Source organism: Conger conger, chromosome 14, assembly GCF_963514075.1.
Source record: "Conger conger chromosome 14, fConCon1.1, whole genome shotgun sequence".
NCBI lineage: Eukaryota > Metazoa > Chordata > Actinopteri > Anguilliformes > Congridae > Conger > Conger conger.
Window position 1 is genome coordinate 341,701 of NC_083773.1, and position 18,643 is coordinate 360,343.

Below are 18,643 nucleotides of genomic sequence, written 5' to 3' on the forward strand. Positions count from 1 at the left end.
CCCTCGGGAGGGCCCCGGGGCCCCTACAGGTGAGACACTGCGTCTGCCCCGGTGTGGAGGCACTGTTCTCAGCTGATTGGACAATGAGAGAAATGACCCCCCACCCTTTAAAAGCCCTGCGTAGCTGCAGATCAGTACCACAGAGTAAGAGTACAGCATCACTCACACAGGTCAGTACCACAGAGTAAGAGTACAGCATCACTCACACAGGTCAGTACCACAGAGTAAGAGTACAGCATCACTCACACAGGTCAGTACCACAGAGTAAGAGTACAGCATCACTCACACAGGTCAGTACCACAGAGTAAGAGTACAGCATCACTCACACAGGTCAGTACCACAGAGTAAGAGTACAGCATCACTCGCACAGGTCAGTACCACAGAGTAAGAGTACAGCTTCACTCACACAGGTCAGTACCACAGAGTAAGAGTACAGCTTCACTCGCACAGGTCAGTACCACAGAGTAAGAGTACAATGTTGGACAGTGGGGGTGAGCACGATCGCTGTGCGCCTGTTTCTCAGGTGCTGGTGGCTCATTGGTCATCTGCTCAGATTGCTACGACAACGCCAACATCTACTCGCGCACGCGGGAGTACTGCCCCTACGCATACCTGGGGGAGGAGCCTCTGGAGAAAGGCCCACCCCCCGAGCCCGGCTCCGCCCACAACGCCGCTCCACGAGACCAGGCCGCGCGGGAGAGCCAGGACTCCGCCCACTTCCTGTCCCACGCGCACGCTGGTGAGGGTGCATACACGCTACACTCCGCTAACCTGCCCAACCCGCCAACACGCTTATAACCGTACACACCACACCCCAATAACAAAAGCAGTTCCACAAGGCTCCGTATTGGGTCCAGTTCGGTTTACTATTTATATTAATGACTGTCTCATCCTTTACTGGCTGTTATGCCCACTTCTATGTGGACGATACTATTGTACATTGTTTTGCTGACTCTTTTCAATCGACTATTGTGAACTTGCAAAGTGTGTTTATCTCAGATTAGTTTTGAATGCACATAAATCAATGTTTATGTTATTTTCTAGAGCCAGAGATATGGATTGTGGTAACCTACATACGTTATTGAGGGAGTCTGTGGTAAGAGTGTAAGAGGTGAAACACACCAGTGGGCCCGTCTCATCGTGTGTGTTTCTCTGGAGTGGACTGCACCCTTTCGCTCCACTGTGCTCACGTTGGTTTAAATCGCAGTGAGTCCCTGGTTTGGGGTTCATGCGCCAGTGAGCAGCCAGCCAGAGAAAATGAGTGAGTGACGTCATGAGAACTCTGTGGTCTGTGAGTAGTACCCCGCTGTAGGGCTGGGCGTTACAGCCATCATGGTATAATGATGATAATAATAATATGTTTTTATGTTAGCTCAGTCACACCGTCTCCAGAATGCAGAGTTCCATGTCTTAATCATACCTGATGCGGTTGCACACCTCTCTTTCTGCGTCCGGGAGAAAAACGTCACGCGTGTCTTTTCAATGTTGACATGTACCGCGACAGCGTTATCACACAGCCCAGCCTCATCTGTTCTGTGCTTAAACCTGCTGATGCAGGCCGTGGCACTCTCACAGTGGGTCGCTGGGAAGGGTTCTTACCATCAGCTTGTCCACCGCTGTTTATCTGAGTTGTCCACCAGCGCACATGAAAGTGATACCCCTCTCTGTTCTCCTCCTGCCCGTTGGTGATACCCCTCTCTGTTCTCCTCCTGCCCGTTGGTGATACCCCTCTCTGTTCTCCTGCAGATGGCCCCTCTCGCCCGTTTTGGGAGGAGGGCTGTTCATCGCCGGGGCAACGGCGGTCCCAGCAGGAGGAGCGCCCCCTGGGTGTGGGGGGGCCGGGGGGGCAGGGGGGCCCAGCCAGTGAGGTGCTCCTTGGCCCCTACAGGACTAACCCCCCCCACGAGCTTCGGGGGCCCACATAGAGACCCCCCCCAACAAACAAACCAGGCTCCTGTCCCTCTACCTGCTACTCACACACCCCCTACCTCCCTCTGCACACACACACGCACACCCGCACGCACGCACACACACACATACACACCCCCTACCTCCCTCTGCACACACACACACGCACGCACGCACACACACACACACACACCCCCTACCTCCCTCTGCACACACACACACTCACACACACGCACACACAAATGCACGCACACACACCCACTACCTCCCTCTGCGCACGCACGCACACACACACACACACACGCACACACACACCCACTACCTCCCTCTGCACGCACACACACACACATACACACACATACACACACACACGCACACACACCCACTACCTCCCTCTGCGCACGTGCACGCACACTCTCACACACACACACACACACACACACACACACCCACTACCTCCCTCTGCGCACTCACACACACACACGCACGCACGCACGCACGCACACACACACACACACGCACACTCACACACGCACACACACACACGCACACACACGCACACACACACACACACACACACACACACACAAACGCAAACGCACTCAGAGATAGAGAGAGACCCATCTCACTGTCTGCCATACAAAAAAAAAAAAAGCATTCTTCTGTGTTTACATTCCTCCAGTGACCTTTCACCTTTGGAGTTTCTCCTTCTTTAAACACTACTTTGAGCTGGAAAAGTGTCCCCCACACCCGGACCCCACACGCTGCCCCGGACCCCACACCCTGCCCCGCACCCCACACCCTGCCCCACACCCCACACCCTGCCCCGGACCCCACACCCTGCCCCGGACCCCACACCCTGCCCCCACACCCTGCCCCGCACCCCACACCCTGCCCCCACACCCTGCCCCGCACCCCACACCCTGCCCCGTACCCCACACCCTGCCCCCACACCCTGCCCCGCACCCCACACCCTGCCCCCACACCCTGCCCCGCACCCCACACCCTGCCCCGGACCCCACACCCTGCCCCGGACCCCACACCCTGCCCCGGACCCCACACCCTGCCCCGTACCCCACACCCTGCCCCGGACCCCACACCCTGCCCCCACACGCTGCCCCGGACCCCACACCCTGCCCCCACACGCTGCCCCGGACCCCACACCCCACACCCCACACCCTGCCCCCACACGCTGCCCCGGACCCCACACCCTGCCCCCACACGCTGCCCCGGACCCCACACCCTGCCCCCACACGCTGCCCTGCCCTGAGCTGTGTGTGGGCAGTGGTGGGGCACATGCTGATGGCTGAGTGGGAGAAGGGGTGTCCGAGCCGGGGTGATGTGCTGCAGGTCTCACTCCTGCCCTGGAGGGCGATGCCCCTCTGCGCCCTGCTGACTTCCTCTTCCTCATCCTCATCCTCCTTTTCCTCTGAGTGGGGCAGGGGCTGAGGCCTTGAGGCACTAGGGGAACATTCAGACTCGTTCAGAGAAGAGCAGTGGTGCAGGGGCACACGCACCCCCGAAAGCCAGCGTCCAACGGTGCCCCCCCCACAGTGCCCCCCCCACGGTGCCCCAGCCTTCTAATGTGATGGCGTTTTTTTGTTTTTGTTCTGGTGTACATTTGTCTGTGTGCCTGTTTCTGCAAATGTGTGTATGTGCGTCCGTGTGTGTGTGACTGCATGTGTGTGTGTGCGTGAGTGTGTGCTTGTGTGTGTGTACACGCATACACATTGGTCATAATGTATTTTTTTAAAGAAAGCGTGATATCAGGCTAAAGAATTGTTATATTGCACATTTTACAGTTGTGATTCTGTTGACAGTTTATTAGGAATTGTCAAAGATGTGTGTTTGTCTGTGCTGTATGTGCACATGGTGTGTGTGCGCGTGCTTGCTTGTGTGTGTGTGCGTGCCTGTGTGTGCGTGCCTGTGTGTGTGTGTGCGTGCGCGTGCGTGTCTGTGTGTGTGTGAGTGTGTGTCTGTCTGTCTGTCTGTGTGTGTGTGTGTGCGTGCCTGTGTGTGTGCGCGTGTGCCTGTCTGTGTGCGTGCGTGTCTGTGTGCGTGTGTGTGTGTGTGCGTGTGTGTGTGTGTGTGTGTGTGTGTGCGCGTGTGTGCGCGTGTGTGCGCGTGTGTGTGTGTGTGTGTGTGTATGAGTGTGTGTGTGTGTGTGCGTGTATGAGTGTGTGTGTGTGTGTGTGTGTGTGTGTGTGTGTGTGTGCGCGTGTGCCTGTCTGTGTGTGCGTGCGTGTCTGTGTGCGTGCGCGTGCGTGTCTGTGTGCGTGCGTGTGTGTGTGTGTGTGTGCGTGTGTGTGTGTGCGTGTGTGTGTATGAGTGTGTGTGTGTGTGTGTATGAGTGTGCGTGTGTGCGTGTGTGTGTGTGTGTGTGTGTGTGTGTGTGTGTCGGGGGTAGGGAGGGGGGAGGGCTTTGTGGGATTGAGTTGTTGATGATGCAGGTGTCAGTGTTGTTCTACCTGATCACTGATCGGGCTGTATAATCTGTCCATGTCCTCGTATGTACTGTTTCTTTCTCTTTTTCTTCCTGTTTAGTGTTCAGTTTTTTCTTCTATAGCACCTTTATTAAATATCATCCAAAAATGTCACGGGAGAGCATTTTGCAGTTGAGCCAGGGAATGTTTTTTAGAGGAAATTGAGGAATAATTGGTGTATGCGTTATGAATGCAGATATAATTATTATTTAGGAATCGTGCATATTTTCCCCAGCATGTCTATAAGGTGGAATCGCTTCCCTGCAACGCATTAATCTCTACAACTGAAGAAATGAACATTAACAGAAAAACAAAACATTTTAAGGAATTAGATATGACTAAATTCACACCATGAGACTGAACTGGCTAAAGCCATTGCAGTAGGTATACTGAACTGAACGTTTTATTTTTTCATTATTTTGACTGGACGAACCTGTGAAATGTAGTGGAAAACTGCAGTTTATCGCTGCCCTCTCTGCAGGCTGCCCTCTCTGCAGGCTGGCTGAACGGGACAATTCCAAAGATGCAGTCGCTACGGGAGCCACCCCGTTTCCCTGAAAAATACTGTGCCTTGCTTTTGAAGCTCTCTTGCTCTGTCTGTCTCTCATTACGCATGTCCCCCTCGCTCCCCCTCTCCCTCTCTCTCCCTCCCCCTTCTCTCTCTCTCTCCCTTCTCTCCATGATAAGCCTTCCACCTGTTATTATTGTTGAGGTGGGCGTGGTCTTCAGAAGCATGGTGTGAGGTGTTTAACTGGGCCTCTCAGCTTTGCACAACGATTCCACCCCATCAGCCTTATATCTGCCTCCGCACTCCCTGTACTCAGTGAGGACTTACTGAACTCCATCCCTGTACTGGTTCAGTGAGGACTTCCTGAAATTCCTTAGTCACATGACCCAGGTGTTCTGGTCTCCATGCAGTGCCAGAGCGTGTGAGGTCAGAGGTCATTTAAACCCCACAGGTCAGCTGCCATATTGGACATATCTGTCACAGGCATGCATCAGGTTGTGTTTAATGTAATTCTACAGTAGATAGTAATATAATGCCATTGGACCAGTGAGTGCAACTCACAGACAGATTAAGCCTTGTCCGAGACTAAATTTAATTTTACTTTAGTCTCATTTAGCTAACGCTTTTATCCAAAGTGACTTACAGTTGGTTAGACTAAGCAGGAGACAATCACCCCTGGAGCAATGCGGGGTTAAAGGCCTTGCTCAAGGGCCCAACGGCTGTGCAGATCTTATTGTGGCTACACCAGGGAATCGACCCACCTTGCGGGGTCCCAGTCATGTTCCTTAAGCACTAGGCTGCAGGTTGCCCTGTGGAGATTGAATGGAGATTCTCCGTATGAAACTCGATTTGTCCAGGACTAAGCGTAATCTGTGTGTGTAACCGGGCCGTTGTGTCTTACACTTTTTTGTGTTCCTCTTCCAATATGGTTTTACATTTATACCAAAGTACAGCTGTTATGCTTTCGCAATACTAAAGTGCTGCTTGTTTTTGTATTGTTAAAAAAAAACAAAAAAACTTGCATTCCTTTTTTTGATGTAATTTTTAAATGTTGAGTACTTGTACATTCTGTAAAGCATGTAAAAAAACAAAAACAAAAAAAACCTGAAATGTAGCCGTCCTTAAAACAATAAACACAGACACTTACTTTGTTTGTGCATGACCTGTATGTGTGGTTGTTCTGGAGGTGTCCTCAGGAGGTATTTGTTCACCTGTCCTGAGTCCTGGCGCTGTCTGAAAGCAGCCCGTCCAGGTGTGGGTTAGCGTATGGCCTGTCTCTTTAGCGTCCCCACTGGGATGGGCCCATCTGCCAGGTCAGATGAACATCTTCTGGCTTCACCTCTTTAGTGCTCGGTGTGCTGCCAGTTTTGAGTGTGTGTTTGTGCTAGCGGCTAGAGTACAGGACTGACATGCGAGCTGCTACAGTACAGACATGCTAGCTGCTACTGTACAGTACAGGACAGACATGCTAGCTGCTACTGTACAGTACAGGACAGACATGCTAGCTGCTACAGTTCAGAACAGACATACTAGCTGCTACAGTACAGTACAGACTTGCTAGCTGCTATTAGTACAGGGCAGATATGCTAGCTGCTACAGTACAGTACAGGACAGACATGCTAGCTGCTACAGTACAGTACAGGACAGACATGCTAGCTGCTATTAGTTCAGGACAGATATGCTAGCTGCTACAGTACAGGACAGATATGCTAGCTGCTACAGTTCAGGACAGACATGCTAGCTGCTATTACTTCAGGACAGACATGCTAGCTGCTACAGTATTACATTACATTATGTGGCATTTAGCAGACACTCTTATCCAGAGCGACGTACAACAAAGTGCAAATCAATCACAAGAACAAGTGCAGAAGTAGACCTGAGAGGACAGTACAGTTCCGAGTCCTAGTGTAAACACAGAAATTCAGAACCCTTGAAGAGTACAATCAACTTTCAAACTAGCATACCACTGTTGGCAGCTAGAATACAACAACAGCCAATAAAAACAACAATACCTATACAAGTAACGATATCTATACATAAGTGCCATTACGGTCTAAGGCTAATCACAGTGATTGTGAGTTGGGGAGGGAAAGGTGTAGCCTGAAGAGATGGGTCTTCAGTCTGCGCTTGAAGGAGGTCAGAGACTCTGCCGTTCTGACATTCACCTGGAGGTCATTCCACCACCGTGGGACCAGGACAGACAGCAGTCGTGAGCGTGAAGTGCAGGTGTGGCGAGGGGGAGGCACCAGACGGCACGAAGTGGCAGAACGGAGGGGTCTTGTTGGTATATAGGTCTTGATAAGGGATTGAATATACACAGGGGCTGATCCTTTAACTGCCTGGTATGCGAGCACCAAAGTTTTAAATTTGATGCGAGCCATAACAGGCAGCCAGTGGAGGTTGCTGAGCAGGGGGGTGACGTGAATGTCTGGGAACATTGAATACCAGACGGGCTGCAGCATTCTGGATGAGTTGTAGGGGTCTGATGGCAGATGCTGGAAGGCCAGCCAGCAGAGAATTGCAGTAGTCCAGGCAGGACAGGACCACTGCTTGAACAAGGAGCTGAGTGGAGTAGGTGGTGAGAAAGGGTCGGATTCTCCGGATGTTGTACAGGAAGAACCTGCACGCCCGGGTCACTGTAGCGATGTTCTTGGAGAAGGATAGCCTGTTGTCCATCACCACTCCAAGGTTTCTTGCACTAGGGGATGAGGTCACTGTGGTATCCCCTAGTGAGATGGAGAAATCAGAGAAGGTTAAAGCAGGGATGAAGATCACCCCCGTCTTATCTGGGTTGAGCTTTAGATGGTGGTTGCCCATCCAGCTCTGGATGTCTCTCAGGCAGGCGGAGATACGGGTAGAGACCTGTGTGTCTGATGGGGGGAAGGAGAGAAAGAGTTGGGTGTCATTGGCATAACAATGATAGGAGATGCCATGAGCAGAGATAACGGGGCCAAGGGAAGAGGAGGGGTCCGAGGACTGAGCCCTGGGGGACTCCTGTAACAAGGGGGCGAGAGGTAGACACTCCTCCAGCCCAGGACACCTGGGAGGACCGGCCAGAGAGATAAGATTGGATCCACTCTAAGGCTGTGCCACAGATCCCTGTAGATGCCAGGGAGGCTAAGAGGATGGAGTGGTTGACCGTGTTGAAAGCCGCAGAGAGGTCAAGAAGGATCAGGACAGAGGAGAGAGAGGTTGCTCGTGCAGCCTGAAGGGAGTGGTAAGAAGGCAGCAGACTGGGAGGCAGACTGGGAGGCTTCTAGGTGGATGTTGAAATCTCCCAGTCTCCGTCGAGTGGCCAGGTCTGAAGCCGGACTGGTGGGGGTCCAGCAGGTTATTCTGAGAGAGGAAGGAAGAGAATTGGTTGGAGGCGGCTCGTTCAATGGATTTGGATAGAAAAGGAAGGAGAGATACCGGATGGTAGTTTTGAATGCAGGAGGGGTCAAGAGTGGGTTTCTTTAGGAGCGGGGTGATGTAGGCCCTCTTGAATGATGAGGGAAAGCAGCCAGAAGACAGAGAGGAGTTAACAAGGGAGGTGACAAACGGGAGGATGTCAGGCGTGATTGCCTGAAAGAGGTTTGAGGGGATGGGGTCCAGGGCACAAGTAGTAGGGTGGTGGGAGAGCAGGAGGTGAGACACATCAGCATCTGTAAGGGGACAGAAAGAGGAGAAACAGGGGGCAGGCACAGAAAGGGAGGCAGGCACAGAGGTGGTGGCGGTCGCGAAGGTGCTGCGGATATCTGCAACCCTCTCGTCAAAAAATACCGCAAAGGCATCAGCAGTGAGCGAGGACTGAGATGGTGGGGGAGGTGTGCTGAGGAGAGAGGAGAAAATGGAGAACAGTTGACGAGGGCTAGAAGTGGAGTTCTGGATTTTTGTTTGGTAGTAATTTCTTTTGGCAGTGGTGATAGCGGAGGAGAATTCCGCCAGGAGAGACTGGTAGGAAGACAGGTCCGACGGGTCTTTTGATTTCCTCCACTTCCTCTCAGCTGCAAGTAGGCTTGGCCTGGAGGAACGTAGAAGGTCAGAAACCCATGGGCTGGGAGGGGAGGATCGAGCAGGCCGGGAGACGAGAGGACAGAGAGAGTCAAGGGCTGAGGAGAGAGAGGAAAGCAGCACGGAAGATGCGGAATCAGTGGGTAGTTTGGAGAAGGATTCAAGAGGAGGGAGGGAAGCGGTGACTCCGGGGGCAAGGGAGGAGGGTGATAGAGAGCGGAGGTTACATCGGACAGAAACAGTGGGAGTGAGAGGAGGGGAGGGAGGTAGAGCAGCTAGGGGGATGGAGAAGGAAATTAAGTGGTGATCGGACTTGTGTAAAGGGGTAACAGTGGGGTTAGAAGAGGAGCAGTTCCTCAGAAAGATCAGGTCAAGAAGGTTTCCAGCCTTGTGAGTTGGGGGAGACTGCTGCAGAGAGAGGTCAAAGGAGTGAAGTAGTGGTAAGAAGGCAGCAGACTGGGAGGCTTCTAGGTGGATGTTGAAATCTCCCAGGAGGATAAGTGGGGTGCCATCCTCAGGGAATGAGCTGAGTAGAGTGTCAAGCTCATCAAGGAAACTTCCCAGGGCACCTGGAGGACGATAAACAACGACAATATAAAGTTTAACAGGGTGAGTAATTGAGACAGCATGGCATTCAAATGTGGATAGGGATAGGTCAGTGAGGGAAAACGCAGAGAATTTCCACGAAGGGGAGATCAGCAAGCCAGTGCCACCTCCACGGCCAGAGGTGTGTGAGAAGGAGAAGGAGAAGGAGGATGAGAGGGCAGCGGGGGTGGCAGTGTTCTTTGGTGTAATCCAGGTCTCGGTGAGGGCAAGGAACTGTAGGGACAGGAGGGAGGCATAACCAGTAATGAAGTCAGCCTTCATGTGGCAGACTGACAGTTCCATAGCCCCCCTGCAACTGAAAGTTGTCACAGGGGGTCAGTGAGGGGTAGCAGAGGTTGGTGGGTTCCGTCGTCGTGGAGGGCCACGTACAGGACAGTACAGGACAGACATGCTAGCTGCTACAGTACAGTACAGGACAGACATGCTAGCTGCTATTAGTTCAGGACAGACATGCTAGCTGCTACAGTACAGTACAGGACAGACATGCTAGCTGCTACAGTTCAGGACAGACATGTTAGCTGCTACAGTTGAGGACAGACATGCTAGCTGCTATTAGTTCAAGACAGGCATGCTAGCTGCTACAGTACAGTACAGGACAGACATGCTAGCTGCTATTAGTTCAGGACAGACATGCTAGCTGCTACAGTACAGGACAGACATGCTAGCTGCTACAGTTCAGGACAGACATGCTAGCTGCTACAGTACAGGACAGACATGCTAGCTGCTATTAGTTCAGGACAGACATGCTAGCTGTTACAGTACAGAACAGACATGCTAGCTGCTACAGTACAGGACAGACATGCTAGCTGCTACAGTTCAGGACAGGCATGCTAGCTGCTACAGTACAGGACAGACATGCTAGCTGCTATTAGTTCAGGACAGACATGCTAGCTGCGACAGTACAGAACAGGCATGCTAGCTGCTACTCTACAGTACAGGACAGACATGCTAGCTGCTACAGTTCAGGACAGACATGTTAGCTGCTACAGTTCAGGACAGACATGCTAGCTGCTATTAGTTCAAGACAGGCATGCTAGCTGCTACAGTACAGTACAGGACAGACATGCTAGCTGCTATTAGTTCAGGACAGACATGCTAGCTGCTACAGTACAGGACAGACATGCTAGCTGCTACAGTACAGGACAGACATGCTAGCTGCTACAGTTCAGGACAGACATGCTAGCTGCTACAGTACAGGACAGACATGCTAGCTGCTATTAGTTCAGGACAGACATGCTAGCTGTTACAGTACAGAACAGACATGCTAGCTGCTACAGTACAGGACAGACATGCTAGCTGCTACAGTTCAGGACAGGCATGCTAGCTGCGACAGTACAGGACAGACATGCTAGCTGCTATTAGTTCAGGACAGACATGCTAGCTGCTACAGTACAGTACAGGACAGACATGCTAGCTGCTATTAGTTCAGGACAGACATGCTAGCTGCGACAGTACAGGACAGGCATGCTAGCTGCTACTCTACAGTACAGGACATACATGCTAGCTGCTACAGTTCAGGACAGGCATGCTAGCTGCTACAGTACAGTACAGGACAGACATGCTAGCTGCTACAGTTCAGGACAGGCATGCTAGCTGCTACAGTACAGGACAGACATGCTAGCTGCTATTAGTTCAGGACAGACATGCTAGCTGTTACAGTACAGAACAGACATGCTAGCTGCTACAGTACAGGACAGACATGCTAGCTGCTACAGTTCAGGACAGGCATGCTAGCTGCTACAGTACAGGACAGACATGCTAGCTGCTATTAGTTCAGGACAGACATGCTAGCTGCTACAGTACAGTACAGGACAGACATGCTAGCTGCTATTAGTTCAGGACAGACATGCTAGCTGCGACAGTACAGGACAGGCATGCTAGCTGCTACTCTACAGTACAGGACATACATGCTAGCTGCTACAGTTCAGGACAGGCATGCTAGCTGCTACAGTACAGTGCAGGACAGACATGCTAGCTGCTACAGTTCAGGACAGGCATGCTAGCTGCTACAGTACAGGACAGACATGCTAGCTGCTATTAGTTCAGGACAGACATGCTAGCTGCTACAGTACAGTACAGGACAGACATGCTAGCTGCTATTAGTTCAGGACAGACATGCTAGCTGCTACAGTACAGGACAGACATGCTAGCTGCTACAGTACAGGACAGACATGCTAGCTGCTATTAGTTCAGGACAGACATGCTAGCTGCTACAGTACAGTACAGGACAGACATGCTAGCTGCTATTAGTTCAGGACAGACATGCTAGCTGCGACAGTACAGGACAGGCATGCTAGCTGCTACTCTACAGTACAGGACATACATGCTAGCTGCTACAGTTCAGGACAGGCATGCTAGCTGCTACAGTACAGTGCAGGACAGACATGCTAGCTGCTACAGTTCAGGACAGGCATGCTAGCTGCTACAGTACAGGACAGACATGCTAGCTGCTATTAGTTCAGGACAGACATGCTAGCTGCTACAGTACAGTACAGGACAGACATGCTAGCTGCTATTAGTTCAGGACAGACATGCTAGCTGCTACAGTACAGGACAGACATGCTAGCTGCTACAGTTCAGGACAGGCATGCTAGCTGCTACAGTACAGTGCAGGACAGACATGCTAGCTGCTACAGTTCAGGACAGGCATGCTAGCTGCTACAGTACAGGACAGACATGCTAGCTGCTATTAGTTCAGGACAGACATGCTAGCTGCTACAGTACAGTACAGGACAGACATGCTAGCTGCTATTAGTTCAGGACAGACATGCTAGCTGCTACAGTACAGGACAGACATGCTAGCTGCTACAGTTCAGGACAGACATGCTAGCTGCTATTAGTTCAGGACAGACATGCTAGCTGCTATTCGTTCAGGACAGACATGCTAGCTGCTACAGTACAGTACAGGACAGACATGCTAGCTGCTATTAGTTCAGGACAGACATGCTAGCTGCTATTAGTTCAGGACAGGCATGCTAGCTGCTACAGTACAGTACAGGACAGACATGATAGCTGCTATTAGTTCAGGACAGACATGCTAGCTGCTACAGTACAGTTCAGGACAGACATTTACATTACATTACATTACATTATTACATTACAACAAAGTGCATATCCATAACCAGGGATAAGTTCGCTGAAAGACCCTAGAGGGAAGTACAATTTGAACTGCTACCTGTACAACAAAGATAAGGACGAGGGGCAATTTTTTTTTTTTTTTTATAAACAAGAAACAAACAGAGCAAAAGTGACCAAAGTTAACTATCAAAACACTGCTTACCTAGCCAACTAAAAAATACCGATACACAAAGCAAGTCAGAGACAACAATTAAGGTTCACAGGGAGGTAGGGAGGGACTGGCTCAAGCCCTAACCTCAGATTGTTCAAATTAGCAATAACGAAATTACACTTTACCGTATCTAGTGGACGGTCCACAGCAATACCACACACCTGGTTACAATGATGCACTAAACATGCTAGCTGCTACAGTACAGGAGAGACATGCTAGCTGCTATTAGTTCAGGACAGACATGCTAGCTGCTATTAGTTCAGGACAGGCATGCTAGCTGCTACAGTACAGTACAGGACAGACATGCTAGCTGCTACAGTTCAGGACAGACATGCTAGCTGCTACAGTACAGTACAGGACAGACATGCTAGCTGCTATTAGTTCAGGACAGACATGCTAGCTGCTATTAGTTCAGGACAGACATGCTAGCTGCTACAGTACAGTACAGGACAGACATGCTAGCTGCTGCAGTACAGTACAGTACAGGACAGACATGCTAGCTGCTATTAGTTCAGGACAGACAGTGTACATATAGCTGTATTTTTATAGGGCAGCCTGTACAGTTCTGGCTACACGATGGACCCAGAAGGTTGGTGGTTCAAGCCCCGATGTAGCCACTATAACATCTGTGCAGCTGTTGGTCCCTTGAGCAAGGCCCTGGACCCCACTCTGATTTGGATAAAAGTGTAAATAACTAGTGTAATGTAAAGGGCAGACTGCTAGCTGCTACAGTCTGATTGGCTGAAGGGGATTGAAGCTGCTGTCCCTGATTGGCTGATGGGGGATTGAAGATGGTGACTGATTGGCTGAAGGGGATTGAAGATGCTGTCTGATTGGCTGATGGTGAGTTGTGACTGCAGTCCTGTGATATGGTCACCATTTCCCTTTTAGCTGCTGTTGCCTAGAAACTAATTTCTTTACAGGAAATTGCCCAATAGCATTTAATTACATGGAAATTAAGATGTTCTAATTAGGGTCTAATTTAATGTCACAGATTTCTCATTTTAGTTTATTATGAACTCTGGACATTTAACTGCAGTACAAGTTATTTTGTAAAACAAATAATAATAAATGCACCGCAATTTTTATTTTTATTGCAATTTAATCAATCTTTACTATTGATATGAACTGACCCCATCTGCTTCGGACGCTGTACTCCTGAGTATGAAAACAGAAACAGTGCAGTTCGTAAGTACAGCGTCACATGCTTTTCTCTGTACTCCACTTTTTATACAGTACCCCAAATTTTAGGGCACCAAAATTAATTATGCACAAGCTCAATTACCTGCTCAAGTGTTTCTTTGACAGGTATTTCTTTGAAATATTCCCTATTTCATGATCGTTCATGCTAATGAGTCAGCAAAGAGTCGGGAAAAGGTCTGGAGTTGATTCTAGGAGTGCCGCCTGCTGTTGGATTCTGTTGTCTCTCAAGCAGTAATGCAGGCCATCATGAGGCTGAAAAAATCCAAATAAATCAATAATTGTTTTACATTATTAAGAAGCAAGAATGCACTGGTGAGCTCAGCAATGGCAAACAACCTGGTAGGGCAAAAAGAGGAATGGTCTTGACTGGCCAAGTCAATCACCTGACCTCAATCCTATTGAGCATGTATTGCACTTGCTGAAGACCAGACTGAAGGCAGATAACCCCTGAATCAAGCAGGAGCTGCAGAGGGCTGCAGTGCAGGCCTGGCAGAGCATCACCAGGGAAGACACCCAGCGTCTGGTGGTGTCTATCAGTCATAGACTTCAGACTGTCATTGATTGCAAAGATTTGCACCAAAATATTGAATATGATGACTTTAATTTGTATTTTTTGATCCAATTAATTTTGGTCCCCTAAATTTAGGGGGACTGTGTATAAAAATGGCAGTAATTCCTATGAAAATTCACCCACTATGGATGGATGTAAATACCCCGAAATTAAAGCGGAGTCTGCACTTTAACGTAACCTGAATCGTTTGCTGGAATATACTACAGAGCGAAAACAACAAAAATGTGTGACTGTCCAAATACTTATGGATTGCACTGTACGTAAGCAGTAGGCTTATTTTACTATGCCTGTATGGATTCTGGGAAATCAAAGGCGAACGAGGAAATGAGGACGGTAATAGGAGAAATTTCATTTACTGAATTTGTTCGCAAGAGGGCAGCGTTGAGACGTAGCGACACTCTAATGGCCAGCAAATGACGTGTACCTGCAGTTAATATTGAGGCATAAATTAATTAAACTCTTTTAAAACGCAGACTACGTCATTTAATTTAGTTATTGGCCTACTGCACTAAATTATGTGGCTCCGGTATAATAACGTTAGAATAAAGAAACATTGATGAACTAAACGAATTCCTTTATAGAAACAACCCACCATACTGAGTAGTTTTAACGGGCGAGTAGTTTGGAATTTAGAATATATATCGGTTGTAGAGTTGTACAGCTCATTGGTATTATCAACAAATATCGGCATACTTGTGTAATTAGACCAGACTTCTCATGTTGTCTAGTGAACTTAATCGTGGGAAATAAATGCACGATTAAATGCGTATAATCGTATGGAGTTCACTTCATGGTACCTGTGTACATATTGAGAAATGTGAAAGGTGCATTGGATTAAAGGCGTTAGCTCGCCATATTTAGTGTCACTGGGAGAAACCTCCGGGATAGACCTGCCCAAATATTTTCACCATTGGCTGATTGTCAATATTTTTGTTACCGCTTTCCTCTGATTGGTTATTAACAACAACAATCAATAGCGCTCGCTTTCGGTCACTGTAAGTTAAACATGACAATTACTTGAAAAGTTCTGGGAATTTTGCCATCTTACACTGGTGAACCGTGGTTGTATGACTCGTGCGCGAGTGACCAAAGCGGCAGAGGAACGCCTTTCAGCCGCGCGGACGCTGACGGGTGGACCCGGCTGTGGGATGGTGAATGTTGTGGAGCGGAGCACTCGGGACTGTCATCTGGATATACTGGTTCTCCTCGCACACAGACAGACACACACACACGCTTCCTCTCGCGGCAACCAGGTGCGTTATAGCTGTGTACTGGGAGTACAGCTGCGTTTGCCACGGTAGTGGGACCAGGTGCGTGAGACACATGTTGCAGGAAGGCAGTCCGAACCGGAATGAGGAGAAAACAGGCGTTGAAAGTGAATTCGACGAAACCGCATGATGTAATTGGACAATAAATACCGTAGCTGCTGTTTTCAGTTACGTCGGCTTGCAGGTGCGTACAGATTATTGATTAAACACGGTTGACATTTTAAGCATGGACGGACTGCCATATGCATATATACCGACCAACCCAAATGGCGAGCCGTGTTCAGATGAGTGAACAGAATATCCAGTGATGTATTTTTCTCCGAGGGAAAAACTAATTTCTGGTTCTCTGTTCTCTGTTATAGAAATGCCCGACACTGCTTCCTCTTGTAGAAATAAAATCCAAATATTTTACGTGCTTCTGCTTCAAGAAATGGGGCCGAGCTTTTTTATTATTCCAAGCTAAATACTACCGTTTTGTATCGGTGAGACGCATAATTATAAAACATTGTAACATGGTTTTGAGCTTAATTTTGCAACAGCAATCACGAAAGATGCAATATTGTCGGAATATTTGGCTGCATGTTTGTCAAAATCCCTCCATTTCGTGAGAAACGCTCGCAGCTGTATTTACGCACAAGCCAACCGACCGGCTGTAGCCCGTGTGTGGAGCTGACGTAATCAGGGGGCTAGAATTCACAATCCGTGACATTCTGCGCGAGTTCTTAAATTCATGTCGTCATCCCGAGCAAAACTGCAGTGTAAAGGGAAGCATTTTTTAAGTAATTGAATTACAATGACGTGTGAATATTGCCTCACCTTCGAATTCACTTCACTGTATAATTCTGTTTTCTTTTGCGCGAATACGCCTGGATATGTGTAGCTAGAAAAAAAGCCTGCCGTGACACAGAAAACCGCCGGAAAGGATTAATCATGTCCAAAACGCTGAAGAAGAAGAAGCACTGGTCGAGTAAGGTGCAGGAGTGCGCGGTGTCCTGGGGGAACGGCCGTGAATTGAGCTCCGTGGTGGAGGTGACGGGCGGCGCGGAGCTGGGCGAGTTCCCCTACCTTGGACAGGTGAAGGCGGAAGCGATCGCGTGTCAGCTCGGGAGAATTCCTTGTGCGGGGGACGTGCTTTTGGAGGTGAACGGCACCCCGGTCAGTGGACTGACCAACCGCGACACGCTGGCTGTCATCCGGCACTTCCGAGAACCCATCCGCCTGAAGACCGTCAAACCAGGTACGAGGTCAAGCCCGAGGTTTATTTCTCTGTTGGCCGTAATGCTGTAATGGAGGGTTAATATGAGCCGTTCACACAGCTTCTTCGAGCTGTTATTTACCGACTGTCCTATAATTTTTTTTAAAGAGAAGATGATTGTGTTTGTTCCAATATGATGTGTAGGCAGGTTTCTCAGCGCTGTGATACAGCTTTCTGCTTAGGTTAATGCTTGCTGTACATGAATACATTGCAACGGCTGGTCTGTAAGAAAATGCAGCATTCCCAGTGAACAGAGGAGTGGATTGTGGCTGTGGAATATCGGACTCGATTGATTTGTGTTTAGGTTCTACTGAAACTTGTAATGGTGTGGGGACTGATGGTCCGCACACCTGACGCAAGGAGAGGGAGCACAGATGTGTGTATATGAGACAGAGCACAGGTGTGTGTGTATGAGAGAGAGAGAGAGAGAGAGCACAGGTGTGTGTGTATATGAGAGAGAGAGAGAGAGAGAGAGAGAGAGAGAGCACAGGTGTGTGTGTATATGAGAGAGAGCACAGGTGTGTGTGTGTGTGTGTGTGTGTGTGTATATGAGAGAGGGAGAGAGAGCGCAGGTGTGTGTGTATGAGAGAGAGCACAGGTGTGTGTGTGTGTGTGTGTGTATGAGAGAGGGAGAGAGAGCGCAGGTGTGTGTATATGAGAGAGAGCACATGTGTGTGTATATGAGAGAGAGAGAGCACAGGTGTGTGTATATGAGAGAGAGAGCGCAGGTGTGTGTATATGAGAGAGCACAGGTGTGTGTATATGAGAGAGCACAGGTGTGTGTATATGAGAGAGCACAGGTGTGTGTATATGAGAGAGCACAGGTGTGTGTGTATGAGAGAGAGAGCGCAGGTGTGTGTGTATGAGAGAGAGCACAGGTGTGTGTATATGAGAGAGAGCACATGTGTGTGTATATGAGAGAGAGAGAGCGCAGGTGTGTGTATATGAGAGAGAGAGCGCAGGTGTGTGTGTATGAGAGAGAGCACAGGTGTGTGTATATGAGAGAGCACAGGTGTGTATATGAGAGAGCACAGGTGTGTGTGTGTGTGTATATGAGAGAGAGAGAGAGAGAGCGAGCCCAGGTGTGTGTATATGAGAGAGCACAGGTGTGTGTATATGAGAGAGAGAGCGCAGGTGTGTGTGTATGAGAGAGAGAGCGCAGGTGTGTGTGTATGAGAGAGAGAGAGTGCTAGTGTCTGTAACTGACCTGCTGCCAGTGCTAGTGTCTGTAGAGCGGTCAGAGCTGGCAGGGCCCTCAGTCTGAGAGCAGACAGACTGTGACCGCGTCAGGAGCGAATCACAGAACTGGGAGATCCAGGCTCCACAGTGGTGTGAACACGGCTTTTCTGCAGCTGTAATGGAGGGTTAATATGAGGCTGGGGATGAGGCTGTAATGGAGGGATGAGGCTGTAATGGAGGGTTAATATGAGGCTGGGGATGAGGCTGTAATGGAGGGATGAGGCTGTAATGGAGGGTTAATATGAGGCTGGGGATGAGGCTGTAATGGAGGGTTAATATGAGGCTGGGGATGAGGCTGTAATGGAGGGATGAGGCTGTAA

At 49.5% G+C, this 18,643-nt stretch overlaps 2 protein-coding genes across 2 annotated transcripts in view; both read left to right on the forward strand.

Annotated features, from left to right (window-relative positions):
• The window catches only part of lrig2 (leucine-rich repeats and immunoglobulin-like domains 2), a 22,606-nt gene extending 19,706 nt beyond the window's left edge, over positions 1–2,900 (forward strand). Inside the window, exons 16-18 of the mRNA XM_061219604.1 lie at positions 1–29; positions 524–739; positions 1,747–2,900. The exon at positions 1–29 is cut by the window's left edge and continues 106 nt beyond it. Coding sequence (XP_061075588.1) covers positions 1–29; positions 524–739; positions 1,747–1,925 — 424 coding nt within the window. The 3' untranslated portion in view covers positions 1,926–2,900. The remainder of the gene's footprint in view (positions 30–523; positions 740–1,746) is intronic.
• Positions 2,901–15,566: 12,666 nt separating this feature from the next.
• Positions 15,567–18,643, forward strand: part of LOC133109361 (membrane-associated guanylate kinase, WW and PDZ domain-containing protein 3-like) — a 76,252-nt gene continuing 73,175 nt past the window's right edge. The window contains exons 1-2 of the mRNA XM_061218665.1: positions 15,567–16,013; positions 16,710–17,066. Of these exons, the coding sequence (XP_061074649.1) occupies positions 16,760–17,066 (307 nt within the window). The 5' untranslated portion in view covers positions 15,567–16,013; positions 16,710–16,759. The remainder of the gene's footprint in view (positions 16,014–16,709; positions 17,067–18,643) is intronic.